The sequence below is a fragment of the Apus apus genome, chromosome 3, assembly GCF_020740795.1.
Source record: "Apus apus isolate bApuApu2 chromosome 3, bApuApu2.pri.cur, whole genome shotgun sequence".
In the NCBI taxonomy this organism is placed as follows: domain Eukaryota; kingdom Metazoa; phylum Chordata; class Aves; order Apodiformes; family Apodidae; genus Apus; species Apus apus.
Window position 1 is genome coordinate 70045677 of NC_067284.1, and position 15691 is coordinate 70061367.

General features: G+C 38.6%; 1 protein-coding gene across 5 annotated transcripts in view; it reads left to right on the top strand.

The window, feature by feature from the left end:
• Window positions 1–15691, top strand: part of MTA3 (metastasis associated 1 family member 3) — a 136307-nt gene that overhangs the window by 17605 nt on the left and 103011 nt on the right. For all 5 annotated transcript variants that reach the window (XM_051615932.1, XM_051615937.1, XM_051615933.1 and 2 more), the window contains exon 4: window positions 4200–4326. In XM_051615932.1, the coding sequence (XP_051471892.1) occupies window positions 4200–4326 (127 nt within the window). The remainder of the gene's footprint in view (window positions 1–4199; window positions 4327–15691) is intronic.

Here is a 15691-nt window from a genome sequence, read left to right on the forward strand (position 1 = left end):
GTGTGGTCTCTGTCCTTGAAGGTCTTCAAGACCCAGCTGAATAAAATTATGAGTAACCTGGGCTGACCTCACAGCTGAGCCTACTTTGAGGAGGTGTTTCTACTAGAGACCTCCTGAGGCAGCTCCTAGTCTGAATTTCTGTTCCACATTTCTGTGGAAATTTCAGGTCTAGCTGAAAACGCTATCAGCAGTTTGGTGGCAATGGAGGGGGAACTTTCTTCTTCCATTTGAATCTGAAGATTTACTCCTCCTCTCTGAAGAAAGCTTTCAGTGTTTAATCTTTCTTACTTTCTGGTGCAGAAGACAAAGGGAAGCAAATGGTGGGTTATTTTGTCTTACTACTCATCCTTAACAGTATTAGAGGAATTTAATTTGTTTGCTAGCTAATGGTTAACTGTAGAGTGGTTTGAGGTGCATTTAAAATCTCCAGTTATCTTTTAGTTGTTTTTTGGTTTTTTTTGTTTTGTTTTAATTTTAAAACCTGTTTTACACTAAATTTGACTCTTGTGTTTCTAGAGACTTGCCCTCTGATTATTTTCATTTTAGTTGTAAAAACAAGCATTTCTTCTTAGTCGCAAGCTTGAGTCATCACGTAACTTAACTATAAGCAAAGACACTGTATACAAAGTTTAGATGGCATGGACAGTTGCCTCTTCACATTCACTCACACCACCGTTTTTGAACAATGAATCCACAAATTAAATGGAAGAGGAAAACGAAGAGTTCATCATGTATTTTTTTTTAAAGTGGTGATGCATACGTAAAATGTATGAGGATTAGTTTCTTCCCAGTATCCATTGCTTGATTGAGTCTGTGAAATCTTACATAAGAGGGAAAAAGGGGAAGGGTAAGTCTGCAGCCCTGCCACTGAAAGTATCGCCAGATCACTCTGGTTTTCAGGATCAAAGTAAGTATTTACTATTGCTGATTAGAAATCCCATGTATAATAAATAGACCTAAAGGTTTGGAAGTTCACTGGAGATGCTTGCTTTTGCTCTACAGGATGTTTTCTTTAAATAATAAAATAATTCTAGTAAACCAGGAAAAGTACTGCAGAACAGCATTAACCTGAACTTTGCCCAAGGCCTAAAGGGGATCATGTCATTTTCAAAAACTGATTGTATTATTTGTAGTCATAAGTAAGACTTTCAAAACATTTTGAGCTGAGCAATTTCAAATTGAGTTTTGTTTTCTCACTCATCTTGGAACAATGAGGCCTGTGTATGTCATCACCATATTGTTCCATTACAATATTTGTTAACTCCCAGCCACCTCTGTGTTTCCTTTCCTGAGTTCTGAAGATGTGCTTTGCTTAGTAGCACATTATGCAAACGTGCATAGTTCCTATAGGTACCTTCTATTTCACTCCTTTTGACAGGAGTAATCTCTCCTTGGATGGCAAAAGAATTCTCACATGCTGCAAATCTGAGTCAAAAAGGTGAAGAGATCTTTAAAAGTACTGGCAGTTCGTCATCACTTTTAATAGTTGTTACAGCCTGATTTATAAAAAAACCTGGTTCAAAAGCAGTTATCTAAAGGTTTGTTGAGATTCAGAATTCTTTTTATTGACATCAAGCAAATTGGTTTTGCATTTTCCATCAAGCAAATTTAGTTTTCTCACTTCTTTTTTTTTCTGTCCAGTGTTTCCTTCCCTGGTACAGGTTTGTGTTACTGCTCAGGCAATTAGTAGTTGTTTGACTAAATGCTAATCCCACTGGTAGCATTATTTTTATATTATAATGCCTAAAAAAAATTATAAAATAATCCTGGTGATAAATTATATTGTATGAAGAGTAAAACTGTTCTGTGTCTGGCCGGGGCTCTACTTACTGCTGAACTTGTCACATCACCATGAGTAAAAAAAGTATGTTTTATTTCTAAAACTGCAACAGAAAAGCTATACTGTTTCATGTTTAGGTTTGGAGTGATTTAGTATGTGTATGTGAAGGACAATTACATTCAGGGTCTAGGATCAACACTTTTTTGTCTTATGTAAGATTAGTAGCATAGATATATAACTGAAGATATTTTTTTAAAAAATTATTTTTTAATTCAAATTCTTATTCTGAAGAAGCTGTTAAGATGCTTGAGCATAGGTGTCTAAAGCCATTTTAAGCTCAAATATAATCTCTGGCTCCCTGCAGCCACATAATACTGTGTTCTGTATCATATCTGCAGTCAGATGCTTTGAATATGTCAACATAAAAGGGTCCCAGACACCTGGTTTTTGATGCCTAAATTGCTTTCTAATGAACTGCTCTTTGTCAGCTGTTTTCAGATCATTTTAACACAAGATTGCCTTGTTTTGATACTTTTCAACTGAGAATTTTGGACCTGTATAATACTACAAGCAGTACATTGATTTAAAAAAAAAAAAAAAGAAAAGAAAAAGAAACAATTAAGCAACCCCTGGCATGTCTTGGTATTTTAAGAAGAAATATTAATGCTTGAACTTTGAAATACAAATGTACCTTTTAATGTTCACTTATTGTAATAAATAGTAGTAGCTATTAATTGCTTGGAACAAACCTTTTAGCGTTAATTTCTCTTTTTGTCTTTAATTACTTGCTGAATTAGAAAAAATGCTTTCTCTTTGCATAGGGTGATGGTGGTGGTTTGGTTTCTTTTTTTTGTTTTGTTTTGTTTTCTTTACTGTTAGTATTATAATGCCAGTATAATTCTGAACTGAGTTGTGGTTTGACTTGAGCCTGGCTGTCAGGTGAGACTGGGGGGAGTCTTGTTTTAATTTTTATTTTTCTCTCCCCACAAAACATCACAAAACAAGGAAAATTACTGGCATAGCATACAGCAAGATAAGGCTTAAACAGGATGGAATTGGGTTTGAAGACATTGGTTATATCAGAGTGTATTGTTTTATTGCCTTTGTGGAAAGAATTCTTAGAAATGGAATGAGCTACACACAAACATGATTAAAACAATAAAGTTACAGATTTGGAGAGAACTGCGGTTGCCATGAGGATGCAGGCAGGCTTCGTATTTTGAGATAGTGTCTGTAGGTTGTGAAAATGGTTATTGTTGGAGAGTGAATGAAGTGATTGTTACATGAAATACAACCTAAAGCTTAAGTTTCTTTGTTCAGTTTCTGAGACATGTTTTATAAAGTACACTTAGTTCTGCAGCTGGTAGATAATTTAGCACAGAGAAAATTTCCAAATCTTGAGAGATTTTCGAAGTGTCTGTATTTTTGCATGCAGTATTCAGTGAGACTTTTTGGGCTTTTTGGGGAAGCTAGATGAAGTATAGATTCAAGTTCTGCATGTCCCAAGAATCCACGAGGAAGGCAGATTTCAGCCATGAAGATCGCAGAGTAGCCACTTTGGAGAGTCTGTCATCATATGATATAGTCACAACTACTGTGAATGTTGCTCTTTTACTCAGTATGTGATGCTTTCTAGTATCTTCTTTTATTTCTTCCTTTATATTCCCAGTTTACAGTTGATGTAAGTCTTTAAAAGGTAATTATTTCCTCGGTTTTATCATATATGAGGTAATACCAGAGAATTTCAGATTAGAATAACTATAAAAGATAGTTTTCAACTGAAAACACCCTTAAAAAAAAACCCTATATATCTTATGACTTGCTGTTATAGGTTCTGTCTTCTAGATTAAGTAGTGCTGTCTTGCTCAACATAGGAATAATTTAAATCTTACTGAGGTATGAAAATAAACTGTGTTGCTGTCAGTATCTAATACAGTAGGCAAAATGGAAGGCAGTAGGCTTTTTCAGTTTTCTTACCCTGTGATTTTGCAGTCTTAAACTGCAATGGTGTTTTAGTAAATTTCTGTTCATAGAAAGTATGCTTTTCTGCAAGACTTCTGTAAAAGTTTTAGTAATACCAATATCAGCAATGTAAAATCTCAACCAGAGCTGGTCAGCAAGCAAGAGGCACCCAGAAGAAAAAGATTTCAGAAGAAAAAATGTATTAGTATTGTCAGGATTGTACTTTCAGCTGTGTGAGACATCAATGCATAGTAGGAGAGAGGTGTAACTTTTTAAAGAGTTTAAGTAGAAGGTATAGTATTCAAAATACGTAATAATCTGTCAAGTTACATAAATTGTAGTCTTTTCTTTGAAATACTAAGGGAGATTGCTAAGGGGTGGAGGGATGTCAAGTGAAATGGCTGCAATGGCGTTATGCAACAGAGTTAATTTCGACCTACGCTCTGCTTCTCTGCAGAAGAAGTTGAAGAAGAATCAGAAACTACAATTGAGCTTGACTTGACTGATAAACAGAAACATCAGTTGAAGCACAGAGAGCTCTTCCTTTCTCGCCAGTATGAGTCTCTTCCAGCAACACACATCAGGTGAGAAAATGTAAATACAATTTATCTGTGTATTCTGTTGAGGTGCCTGCCAGTAGCCTATCTGCTTTGAACACTTCAGCCTTTACCTTGCAAAAGAATGTGATTGATCACAGCTGAGTTGTCCAGGTTGTCCCATGAACTGCTTTGGAACCACCTTTGTTTTTTTCTTCTGTTACTTCAAGCCTGAGCCTTGGAAGGGACAAGAGTCTGAGAGCCTTGACTTGCCAATTGGGGTGACAGTTGATAATGTGGTATAAAGTCAGTCTGTTCCTATTTTGGAAGAATTGTTTTATTAATTCTTCTGCTGGCCAGAGGAACTTTGACTGTTTTTTCTGCCCAGGGAAACCACAGATGGGTTTGGAAGGAGACAATGACTCAGTGATCAGATCTGCAATTTAGGGCTGCATGGATTTAAGAACAAAATTGCCTTAACTTACCTCAGTAAAAGTGAGGAAGTTGTGATTGAGTTTTGCTAAATATTGCAAAAACATTTCAAATATTGTTCTTATTTGTCCTAAGGGAGAAAGCTCAAAAAGGGTGTGTTCACTTCTTTCTGTAAATCATGTAAGTGCTCATGTCATCTCTTACTTAGCAGTCAGGCAATAATTTTTTTTTGGGTGGGGCAGGAGGATGATGTACCTGGAAGTGGAAAAGAAAGAGCACAGTGACAAGGGAGAAGTGTAGTAAGGGTAAAGCAAGGACTCTTACATTGCATTCATTTTTTCACTGCATTTGAGCCCCTCTTAGCTGTTTCAGACCATAAATGAGAAGCTACCAAAAAAAAGTGTATATGCTCCGGTGGGATAAACACTTTGTATATGTATGTGTGTGTTATCTCTCACTGACAAATGTGTGGCTTATCTTTCTCACTGCTAATGTAAAAAGTGGAAGTTGGAAATTTTTATATTAATCTCCTGTGCTTGATTTAGGTACTTGTTCTCTGACTTTGAGAAAGTCATTTAACTGTCAAATCTCTGCTTCTCCAACTACAGCATAGAGATAATAATCCTGCACAGTTTCTTTTACTTACTTTGACATTTAGATATTGAAATAAGGTATTCTCTTCATGGAAAGATTACACAGAAAGTAGTATTGTAAATGTCATCTCACTTCACAACTCAGGGAGCAAATACAATAGAGGTCCTCCAGTACACACTTCACAAAGTAGCCAGAAAAACAAGTGAATTCATAGTACATGCAGCACTGCACAGCAGACAGAGTTGATGACTTGCATCTACTTTTCAGATAGATGAGTGCTGTAGGGCTGTGCTGTCACGTGTTACTAAGACCTTTACCAGATGAATTCTGGAGCAAGTTTTATGTAGTCTAATGACATTTTAGAAATCTTAACTCTATTTTTAAAAGAAACAAGAAGGAAGGGACTGTAAAATACTCATTTAGCTTCTTAACATGCTAATGTTCAGATTCTGTGATGCTCTGTTATTTTCATAACTTATATTAATTAGCTCTCCTGTAAAAGGTGATACAAATATTGTGAGGGTGGTAGTCCTCCAACTTTCTCCCATCAGTACTTCAGAATATCCAAGGATGAAATTTCCACAGCCTCTCTGTGTGTCTGTTTCAGTGTTTGACTACTGTTGTGGTGGTTTGTTTTTTTTTTCCCTGTCACCTTATTGGGATTTCCCTTGTTGAAACTTGCTGTCTACTGCTTCTTGTCCTATCATTGTGCTTCTGTGAAAGGATCCCAGCTCTGTCTTACTTATACATATTTTAATTAAGTAACTGAAGGCAGCAGTAGGATTTCCCCCTTTAGTTGTCGTACCTTAAGAGAGAACAAATCCAGTTTAGTGTGATGGCATGTGGTACAGCACCAGCTGATGTACTAGTTTCACAGAATCTCATACTGGATTGAGTTGGAAGGGACCTTAAAGATCATCTAGTCCAACCCCCAAACCAGTTTGGGTCTTGAAGACAAGGCTTATTACTTTAGTGCCTCTTTGTGAAGTTACCAGAGAAACAGCTCCTTCCCCTTTCTTCTCAAATGTGTAAGGTTAGTAGCAGCCCTCCAGTAAATTATTTCCTTTCTTCCTGTTCTGGTTTGGCTTGGTGGGTTTTTTGGTAGCAGGGGAAGGACCACAGGAGTGGCTCTGCTTTGAAGCTGAGAAGCTCCCCCTGATTCCAAAACTCAACCAAAGATCCATTAGAAGAACAATAGATATGCCTCAGTGATTAACATGTGAAAGAACTGAGATAACACCTGAGCAGAGAGGTACTTGGCTGGAGAAGAGCAGTGCTGGTGGTTGGTGAGGAAGAAGGGGAAGAAGGTGCCCAAGCGGAAGTTTCTCTGCAGCCCATGGCGAGATGGCAGCTGTCCCCCTGCACTCGCAGAGGAATGTGGTGCAGCATTCCCTGAACGTGCCAGGAGGGGTGAACTTGGATTTGCTGCCAGTGGACTCTGATTATGCAGCTTTGGAAGACCCCAGGCCAGGGGAGGTGGCTGTTCCTGAAGCAGCCCGTGACTCCGTGGGAAGCCCAGGCTGGAGCAGCTCTGGACCTAGTGGGAAGGACTCACGAAGGAGAGGTTAATGGAGGACTCTCTCCCATGGGAGGGACCCTGTGGGGAAGCAGGGAAGGACTGTAAGGAATCCTTCTTCCTGAGGAGGAAGGAGTGGCAGGAACCGCCAGCCTGTGAACTGACTCTCAACCCCCATCCCCTGTCCCCCTGTGCCCCTGGGGGGAAGGAGGGAGAGAAACCGGGAACAACGGAATTTGGGCCCGGGAGGAAGGGAGAGGTGGGGTAACATATGCAAGCCCTGCTCTGTGTGTTGTCTGTGTCCTTTGTATGTTTGATAGTGTGAAATCAAATTATTATTTTTTCTCCAAGTTGAGTCTGTTTTGCGCGGGACCTTAATCAGTGAAGAACCCTCCTTGTCCTTTGTCTCAACCCAGGAGCTTTGTCCTCATCCCAGAGTGTGCCTGGGGGGCAGTTGAGTGAGCAGCAATGGGGCTGCTCCTTTGTTGGGCCTAAAACCACGACACTTCCTAATTCCTGCACATTACAGATGCAGCATTGTCAAGCACTGTAATCCACACGTGTCCTTGTAACAGAGTTGCACTGCCAGCCAGATTTGCACTGAACACTCTACTTCTTGAATGTTGCGCACTGAATACACCCAGAGTTCATGCAGATGGCTCCTGCCAGCAGTGCCAGTCCCAGAAAGGGGCTGAATTGAGCTCAAGGGCTCAGTGCTTTGACTTGGGTTTTCAGAGATGTGAGCATGACCAAATACAACATTTTGGAAAAGGATGGGCATGGGGTGGAAAAAAGTATTGAAAGTTGTCATAAAGGTGAAGTTGTTTTCCAGTGCTATAAAATGCATCATAAAACTTAGCACCTGGTGAAGTGGGTCCCCTGTATGAAAATCTGCCAATGGTTATCTTGTTGGAGACATGCACTGGGTTCTCTGACTTAGGTTTTAAATTTATTTCTCTTTTTTAAGTCCTGAATAGTAGGTGATAAACACATTTAGCTTGCAATAAAAAAATTGCTTTAACTTCTGAGATATTTTGCAATTGCTTTTAAATTTAATACTTCATATGAATTGTGTAGAATAATTTATTTCTCCATCAGGATTCATCTTGCCATTTCATTATCTTTGCTTAGTTCTTGTTCACTAATAAGTATTTAATTCTTTGGGCTGTGGTTTTAGTGGTATAATAATAATTATTGTTAATTTTTTTTGAGTGTTTAGAAAGTATACATGAGCCAAGCACTCAGATGTAATAAAATCAGATGTGAATCTTTTGGGCTCTTCTATACTGCAGTAACTTCTTCCTTAAGGGAAAAAAAAAAAGAAACATGAACTAATTTTTGCGAAGCAAAAAGACGCTTTTATATTATTTAACTAAAGTCTAAAGAGCTTGAGAACGGAGCAGTTTCAAAGTGGCAGCCATTTGTGAAGGGGAAAGAGGATTAAAATATATAGCTGTTTGGTTGCTATCAAGTTGGTGATTTAGTTGTTCAAGTTGTGTGGGGTTTTGTTGGGGTCAAAGAATAAACTACTGCTTCCTCAAAATTCTTTCTTAGTTATGGCAGGGTGACAGATACTTATCTTGAGTAAATAAAAAAAAAATGGCTACATTACTTCTGTTCAACAGTCTTTCTGGTAAGTTACAGTTTGAATACAGGTTTTTAAGAGTCCTTCTCTGGGACCAAGGAAGAGCAGCATGGGATTGTTGCGACCTCTTTAGTTGCTCTTTTACCTCATTCAGGCCACACAATTTTGTGCAGTGACTGTCGAATGTGATTCCAACTGTTTGTGCTTGAATTAAATTGCATTTTTCAGTGAGACATCTGTGCTTGGTTGAAAAAATTTCCAAGTGATGGATAATATACTATATTCTTTGCAGTTTTATCAGTTGCTAGTTGTGTTTGTACCAATCTTAAGTGCAGGGATTCTAGTCACATAGCATCTATTTATTTATTTATTCTCCCGGGGACTGTTTTCACTGAGTAGTTTTTGCTTTTCTTGGACACAACCTCACAATGCTGAAATTCTTGCTGAGCTTGATTTCTGGACTCAATATGGCTGTGTATGGTATCTGTGCATTATATGCATGCTTGTCATTATGGAGATTATTCAAATAACTCTTAAGGAATCTACACCCTGTACTTTAATGGGGAGTATTTGTTTAATCTATCAATCACTGGATGAACTAAATGTTTCTTATTTCTTGGATATTACGTTTATTGCTTGACATAAGCAGCGAATTCAAGCTTTCTGTGTATTTCTGGCCTTAATTCAGGAAAACTTTCTGAACTCTGATTCTGAAATCTTCAGTTCTTGCTAACTTATGAATCCTTATAGTACATAACCTTTTTTAACAAAAAACAAGCAAGCCCTAAACCATCTTAAAATCCTCTTGTTTTGGTTTATTGCTTTCATTCCCACACAGAAAGGACTTTATGAGCCTGTTAAAGATTGTGATTGTGCATGATCATTTTATTAAGAGCTGAATAATATGACTAGGGAGAAGGTATTTTTGCAGAATGCCTGTGCATGTGTGATATAATAGGGCTTCCAAATAGTCTGATTGTGAGAAGAGTTCTTTGGTTTTTATCAAGAAATATGAAACCTCTGCATATTTCTGTGTGTAAGCATACAAAGTGTTTAGAATGGTTTCAGCTGGAAGGGACCTTAAAGATCATCTACTTCCAAGCCTCCTGCAAGGGCAGGGACACCTCCCACTAGGAACACTTCCAGGGATGGGGTTTCCACAACTTCCCTGGACAACCAGAACACTGTGTCTGGTTTTTTTGTTTGTTTTGTTCTGATTGGTTGGTTGCTGTTTGATTTGTATTTTGTCTTTTTTTAAATTATCCCATGGCTCCTGGGTAGACAGAAGTTAATTTTCTTTAGTAACCACTTTGCAGCACTATCAGAAAACATGGAGTAAGTATGTGCAGTTTATAAAAGCATGCTGTGCTTACAAGCTGCCTGTAAGAGCATGATGCTTTTTAGGTGCATAATACATATTTTTATATTACAGCTTTCTTTATGCTGTGCTTTCTTTTTCATTATTTCATCAGGACTTGCTACTATTGCTACTTCAAACAACTAAGGTATAAATACTTTTTTTCTGAGTGGGGGTTTATTTAAAGGACATCAAGGTCTGAAACTCAAGACAGGTAATTTTATAGAAGAATGGCACCTTAGGATTTAGTGATATTACCTCAGGATGTCTTGTGTTTGGCATTTTTGGCAGACCAGAACTTCCACGCACGTGAGGGATGCGTGTATATGCGTTTATATACCTTATATGTGTGTGTATATATTCAGGTGAGATACAAAGTTCAGCTGATTTTCTTACTTTGAGCCTTAAGCCTGATTTATTTTCTGGCATACATCAGACTCGATAAGGAGTGAATCTACTTTGCATAGACATGTGCTTATCTAATGATTTGGATTGTTAATAAAGGAATTTCTCCTTTCTGGATGGAGGTTATTTAGAGCAAGGGGACTTTCAAAGCATATCTGATTCCCCCCCCCCCCTCCTGTTTTTTACTTTCTTTTCCAATAGAATTTGGAGAATTCTTACATGACTTAAGATGAAAGTTAGTAGTAAGATGAAATAGTAAGATGAAAGTTAAATCTAGGCAAGAATCTTGTTTTCAGATGTCAACAATAGCCAGTACTAGTAACAGTTTAAGAAAAGGTGTATTTATCGGTCGAAGGATATCACTTAACTACCTGAAAATCAGCACGTTTGCCTATAGTGACATAATTACAAGGTAGAAGTCTTTCATATAGTGCAACACTTTAAATTCAGTTGCACGCAGTGATGTGCTTTGCTTCTGAGCTGGGCAAGGAAGTAATGTCACACTGAAAAATCATTCCTAACCAGCCTCCTGTGTTTTTGTTCAATACATGTGCTTTGCTGCTGCTGTGCTGAAAGGTAACAACTTTTTTTTTTTTCACTTTTTTAGCATGAATTAATTCCTAGAGGAAAAAACATCAATGAACTGAGTTTCCTGTAATAGTTTATAGAAAATATGTACATGGTTATGCTTATTTTGAGTTATCAAAACATGTAGTTTTACTGAGTTCAGACCAAGAAAATATTTACCTCTCTATGGCACTCAGTGTGTTGTTCTTTCGACTCGGTGTTTTCTCACAGACCCTTCTCAACTGCAGAACACAAGATTCAGTCAGTTGTGTAAACTGGACCTGTAATAGTGTAAGTCCAGTTTTAATGTGTTAAAGCTTTTTCCAAACATGTATGTTCACAAATCCATCCATTTACCTATTTACGTTTTCTGCAACTATCAAGATAAGTTCTTCTGCTAGAATTTTTGAATGCTTTGGCTCTTCAGCTAACAATGCAGTAGTTTAAACATATACACTGTGTAAATTGTTACTGAATGTAAAGTCTCCTTTAATTTTGTCTTTTGTAAATTTCTTTCACATTGGGAGTGCTGCAACTAGACAACAGTGGTGAGAACTATATAAAATATGGAACCTTAAGAAAATGCAAAAAAAATGTGAACATACTTACAAATTACTTTTAAATCCATGTCAGTTGTGAGTGGTTGGTCCAGGAGACTGCCTTTAAATCTTACCAATCAGCACTCCAGCTTTAATTAAGATTAAGACTCTCAGGTTTTTTGACTAAAATCCCCATGCAGTATAAAAAGCCTGGGCCATCCAAATGATCTGTGTGTATCTTTAGATGCTAGGTGTTTACTGATTAATTTACTGGAACATAAATTAATTTACTGTGCCTTCTGTTTTGAATTTTGTTTCATCAAGAGTGTGTTAATTAGGTAATACCATGTTTATTGATATATCTTTTGACCATAGTTACACAATCTTCTACTGTTTGGGAGATTGGTATAATTTTGTTGGTTACAGATCCCAGTAATATTCACCTATGAAATTCTTTTTGTTTGTCTTTTGGGTTTGTTTTTCATCATGTTTGAGATGGCTCTATGAGGGACCAGAGCCAAACTAGAGCTGGTTAATTATGAATCAATACAACGCAGATTTTTCCTCTGTCATTTGTAGATATTGATTAAATATTTTAACATCAAGCTCTAGTTATGAGTCTGTTAAAGACTTAAATCACAATTATGATGATTTAATATAGAATCATAGAATGGTTTGATTTGGAAGGGGTCAGCCCTCTGATCTCTAGTCTCACGCCAACAGGTTCTTATTTTTAGTGTTGTGTGATAGCTTGCTCTCCAGTTGTAAATACCTTTGCAATCTGGAGAATCTGAAATTTGCTATGAGTACTTTGGAATGTATCTGTCAGCATAATTCTGTGCTAGTTAAAAGTAAAATACGTAAGTACTCTTTAGTACTGACTTCCCATAACTGGGCAATCAATTTCATATAATTAGCAGAAGCTCTTTGGACTCCACAGTTCCTAGTCTGTGGTTTGGTGATCATCACTGCAATTTAGACTGCTTGTAAAGGATCAAGACTTAGCTCAAAGTGCTCGTTTGATTGGAAATCTTTAAAACACTTTCTTACTTAAGGCAGTTCAGGAAAAAACTTTTTTACTTAAGGTAGCCGTCTCCTTTTGTACTCAGCATTTGTACCTTTTCTCCCCTTTCTTTTACCTTACACAGAATGTGGGAAAGGTTACTCCTGAGTTCTTCTTCTGCACAAAACCTTCCTGCCCCTCTTCATTATGCACCTTCTTTTTAGTTTAATCTCTGGTTGTCACTGAAGTAGCAGCATATGTTAAAATCAAATCAGATGTTCCTCGTAAGCATGATATTTCCTAATATTATCTCCTGTTACTTATTCCTCAGACTGTTTAGGTAGTGACTCACACTTTTGTGTTCTAAATCTCTACGGAGAGACCAACATATCTTGTTGAAGATCAACAAGATACAATTGGTATATTTATACAGAATTACCCAACATCATTCTGTCATACTCAGGAAGACAGTAATTATTAATAGCAGAATTTCAGAGTCTGTGGAATCATGTCTGTACATACTTTTTTCTTCCTTCAACTTGTGTCTGAATGACCAGTGTGCATCATGTTTCATTGACTTGGCAGGAACCCAGAGCTTTGAGTTCTGAGAGCTCTTAGGCTGCATCATTTTCACCCAGGCTGTATCTGCATTACAATAGGAAGCAGACGTGGCATGATACCATACCCATGAGGTTTCCTTTTCCATTTCTGGAGTTTGTCCAGGTCAACAGGCACTAGGTATTTTCTTTTGTAATTCCTTTCTGTAATTTTTGTTTGCATACTTAGCTTCCCAAGAAATCCTTATATAAAATAACATTTGTGTCTCATGGGCTGTCTTACTTACCTGGTGAAAACATGAAAAAATAGCCTTCAGGAGTAGCAGAACAGGAGTTGTGGAGCTATTCACCAGTTTAAAAGTATGGGCTGTGCCAAAATAAAATTGGAATTAAAAATATCAAAACAGTTGCTGCTGATTTTGATTTATTTAGATAGTTTTAAAAGATCAGTGTTTGCACCAGTTTTTAAAATTCTGTTAAAGATTTGAAAATATATTTTTTATTACTTTAGGGAAAAAGACAAGAAGTCTCAATTTTTATATATATTTTTTTCCCCAGAAATGCATTGGGTGTATTTCCTGGAAAATTTGGTGTTTTGCTCTAGGTTGTTTAACCAAGCTGTACTGAAATTTTTCATAACATTGTGTTGTATGATAGCTTTGATACAACTTTTTTCATACAGCTTAAATTCACAAGCTGGTTGTCATAACCTTTTTTCTTTGTTGGAACCGGTTAGTAAGGACAATCTTGTACTTCTCTGTTCTAAATACCAATTGTTGTCATGGTCTTGTCTGAATTATATTCTCACGTTTTTCATTCCACTATTGGGTATCACTCAAATGTGGCACTTTTTTGTCTTTAGTTTTTAAGGCCTGTTAGAACCTATCTCTGTGTAATACCTGTGTTCAATGTACTGTGGCTTCTACCTACCATGATGTCCAATGTGTCTTGCCATGTCTTTATAATCCTCATTAACATGTCATTGCTTTGCTGTTTCACTTGTAGATGGTGAGTATTTTGGTTTTGGAATTACATGTTCCTGTCTTTCTGCTAGGGCTGGTAAAAAAATCACAGAATTTTTTGAGTTGGAAGGGACCTTAAAGATCGAGTTCCAACTCCCCTGCATGGGCAGGGACACCTTCCACTAGAACAGGCTGCTCGGAGCCCCATCCAACCTGCCCTTGAACACCTCCAGGGATGGAGCCCCCACACCATCTCTGGGCAGCCTGTTCCAGTGTCTCACCACCCTTACACTGAAGAATTTACGCCTGATCTCTAACCTAAATCTCTCTTCTTTCAGCTTAAAACCATTACCCCTTGTCCTCTCACTGCAAGCCCCTGTAAATAGACCCTCCCCCGCTTTCCTGTAGGCCCTTCAGGTACTGGAAGGCCGTTATGAAGTCCCCCTGGAGCCTTCTCTTCTTCAGACTGAATCACCCCAACTCCCTCAGCCTGTCCTCATAAGAGAGGTGCTCCAGCCCTCGGATCATTTTTGTGGCCCTTCTCTGGACACGTTCCAACAGGTCCACATCTTTCTTGTGCTGGGGGCACCAGAGCTGGATGCAGTATTCTCAGAGAGGTCTCACCAGGGCAGAGTAGAGGGGCAGAATCACCTCCCTCAATCTGCTGGCCACATTTCTTTTGACACAGCCCAGGATGGAGTTGGCCTCCTGGGCTGCAACTGCACATCAGTGGCTCATGTCCAGCTTTTGATCCACTAGTACCCCCAGGTCCTTTTCCACAGGGCTGCTCTCAAGTGTGACCTCCCGCAGCCTGTATTCATATCTTGGGTTTCCTCGGCCCAGGTGCAGGGCCCTGCACTTGGCCTTGTTGAACCTCATGAGGTTCACCTGGGCCCACTTCTCTAGCTTGTCCAGGTCCCTCTGGATGGCATATCGACCACACCACCCGGCTTGGTGTCATCAGCAGTCTTGATGAGGGTGCTCTCAATGCCACTGTCAATATCATTAATGAAGATACTAAACAACACTGGGCCCAGCACTGACCCCTGAGGGACACCACTTGTCACTGTTTTCCATCTAGACTTAGAGCCATTGACCACTATCCTCTGGATGTGACCATCTAGCCAGTTCCTTATCCACTGAACAGTCCACCCATCAAACCCGTATCTCTCCAATTTAGTGAGAAGGATATTGTGGGGGACAGTGTCAAAGGCCTTGCAGAAGTCCAGGTAGATGACATCCACTGCTTTTCCCTGGTCAACCAATGTAGTCACTTCGTTGTAGAAAGCCACTAGGTTGATCAGGCAGGATTTGCCCCTGGTAAATCTGTGCTGGCTGTCCTGGGTCACCTCCTTCTCCTCCACACTCCTTAGCATGTCTTCTAGGAGGATCTGTTCCATGATCTTCCCAGGCACAGAGATGAGGCTGATAGGTCAGTAATTTCCAGGGTCCTCCTTTCTACCCTTTTTAAATATGGGTGTAACATGTCCTCTTCTACAACAAAGTATTTTTTTCAAAGTAGCTTTTTTTCCAAAGTAGTATTTTAGACTGTTTTGTGGAATGTGTTTGAGTCTCATTTCTAAGTTGTAACAGAAGGGCTTCACTGAAGTATAGAAGTAGATTGTAGGTGTGGGGAAATAGGTTGTTAGGCATCCCTAAGGAATTGTCAGCCTACTGGTGGAGTAGCCTGGGATGCATACAAAACTGCATGAGCAGAAGAGCTTCTAACAAGTGAATGGAGGTGTAAGATGTGAAAACAGCTTTCACATGGTTTATGCAGTAAAGAAAAAAGTTCCGAGTTGTAGCTCTGGTCTCTAGACAGGGGAAGCAATTGAACTCTGACTGGTTCATAAGGTAAAGGCCAGTAATACCATGAGCATATATGTAAGCAAGCTT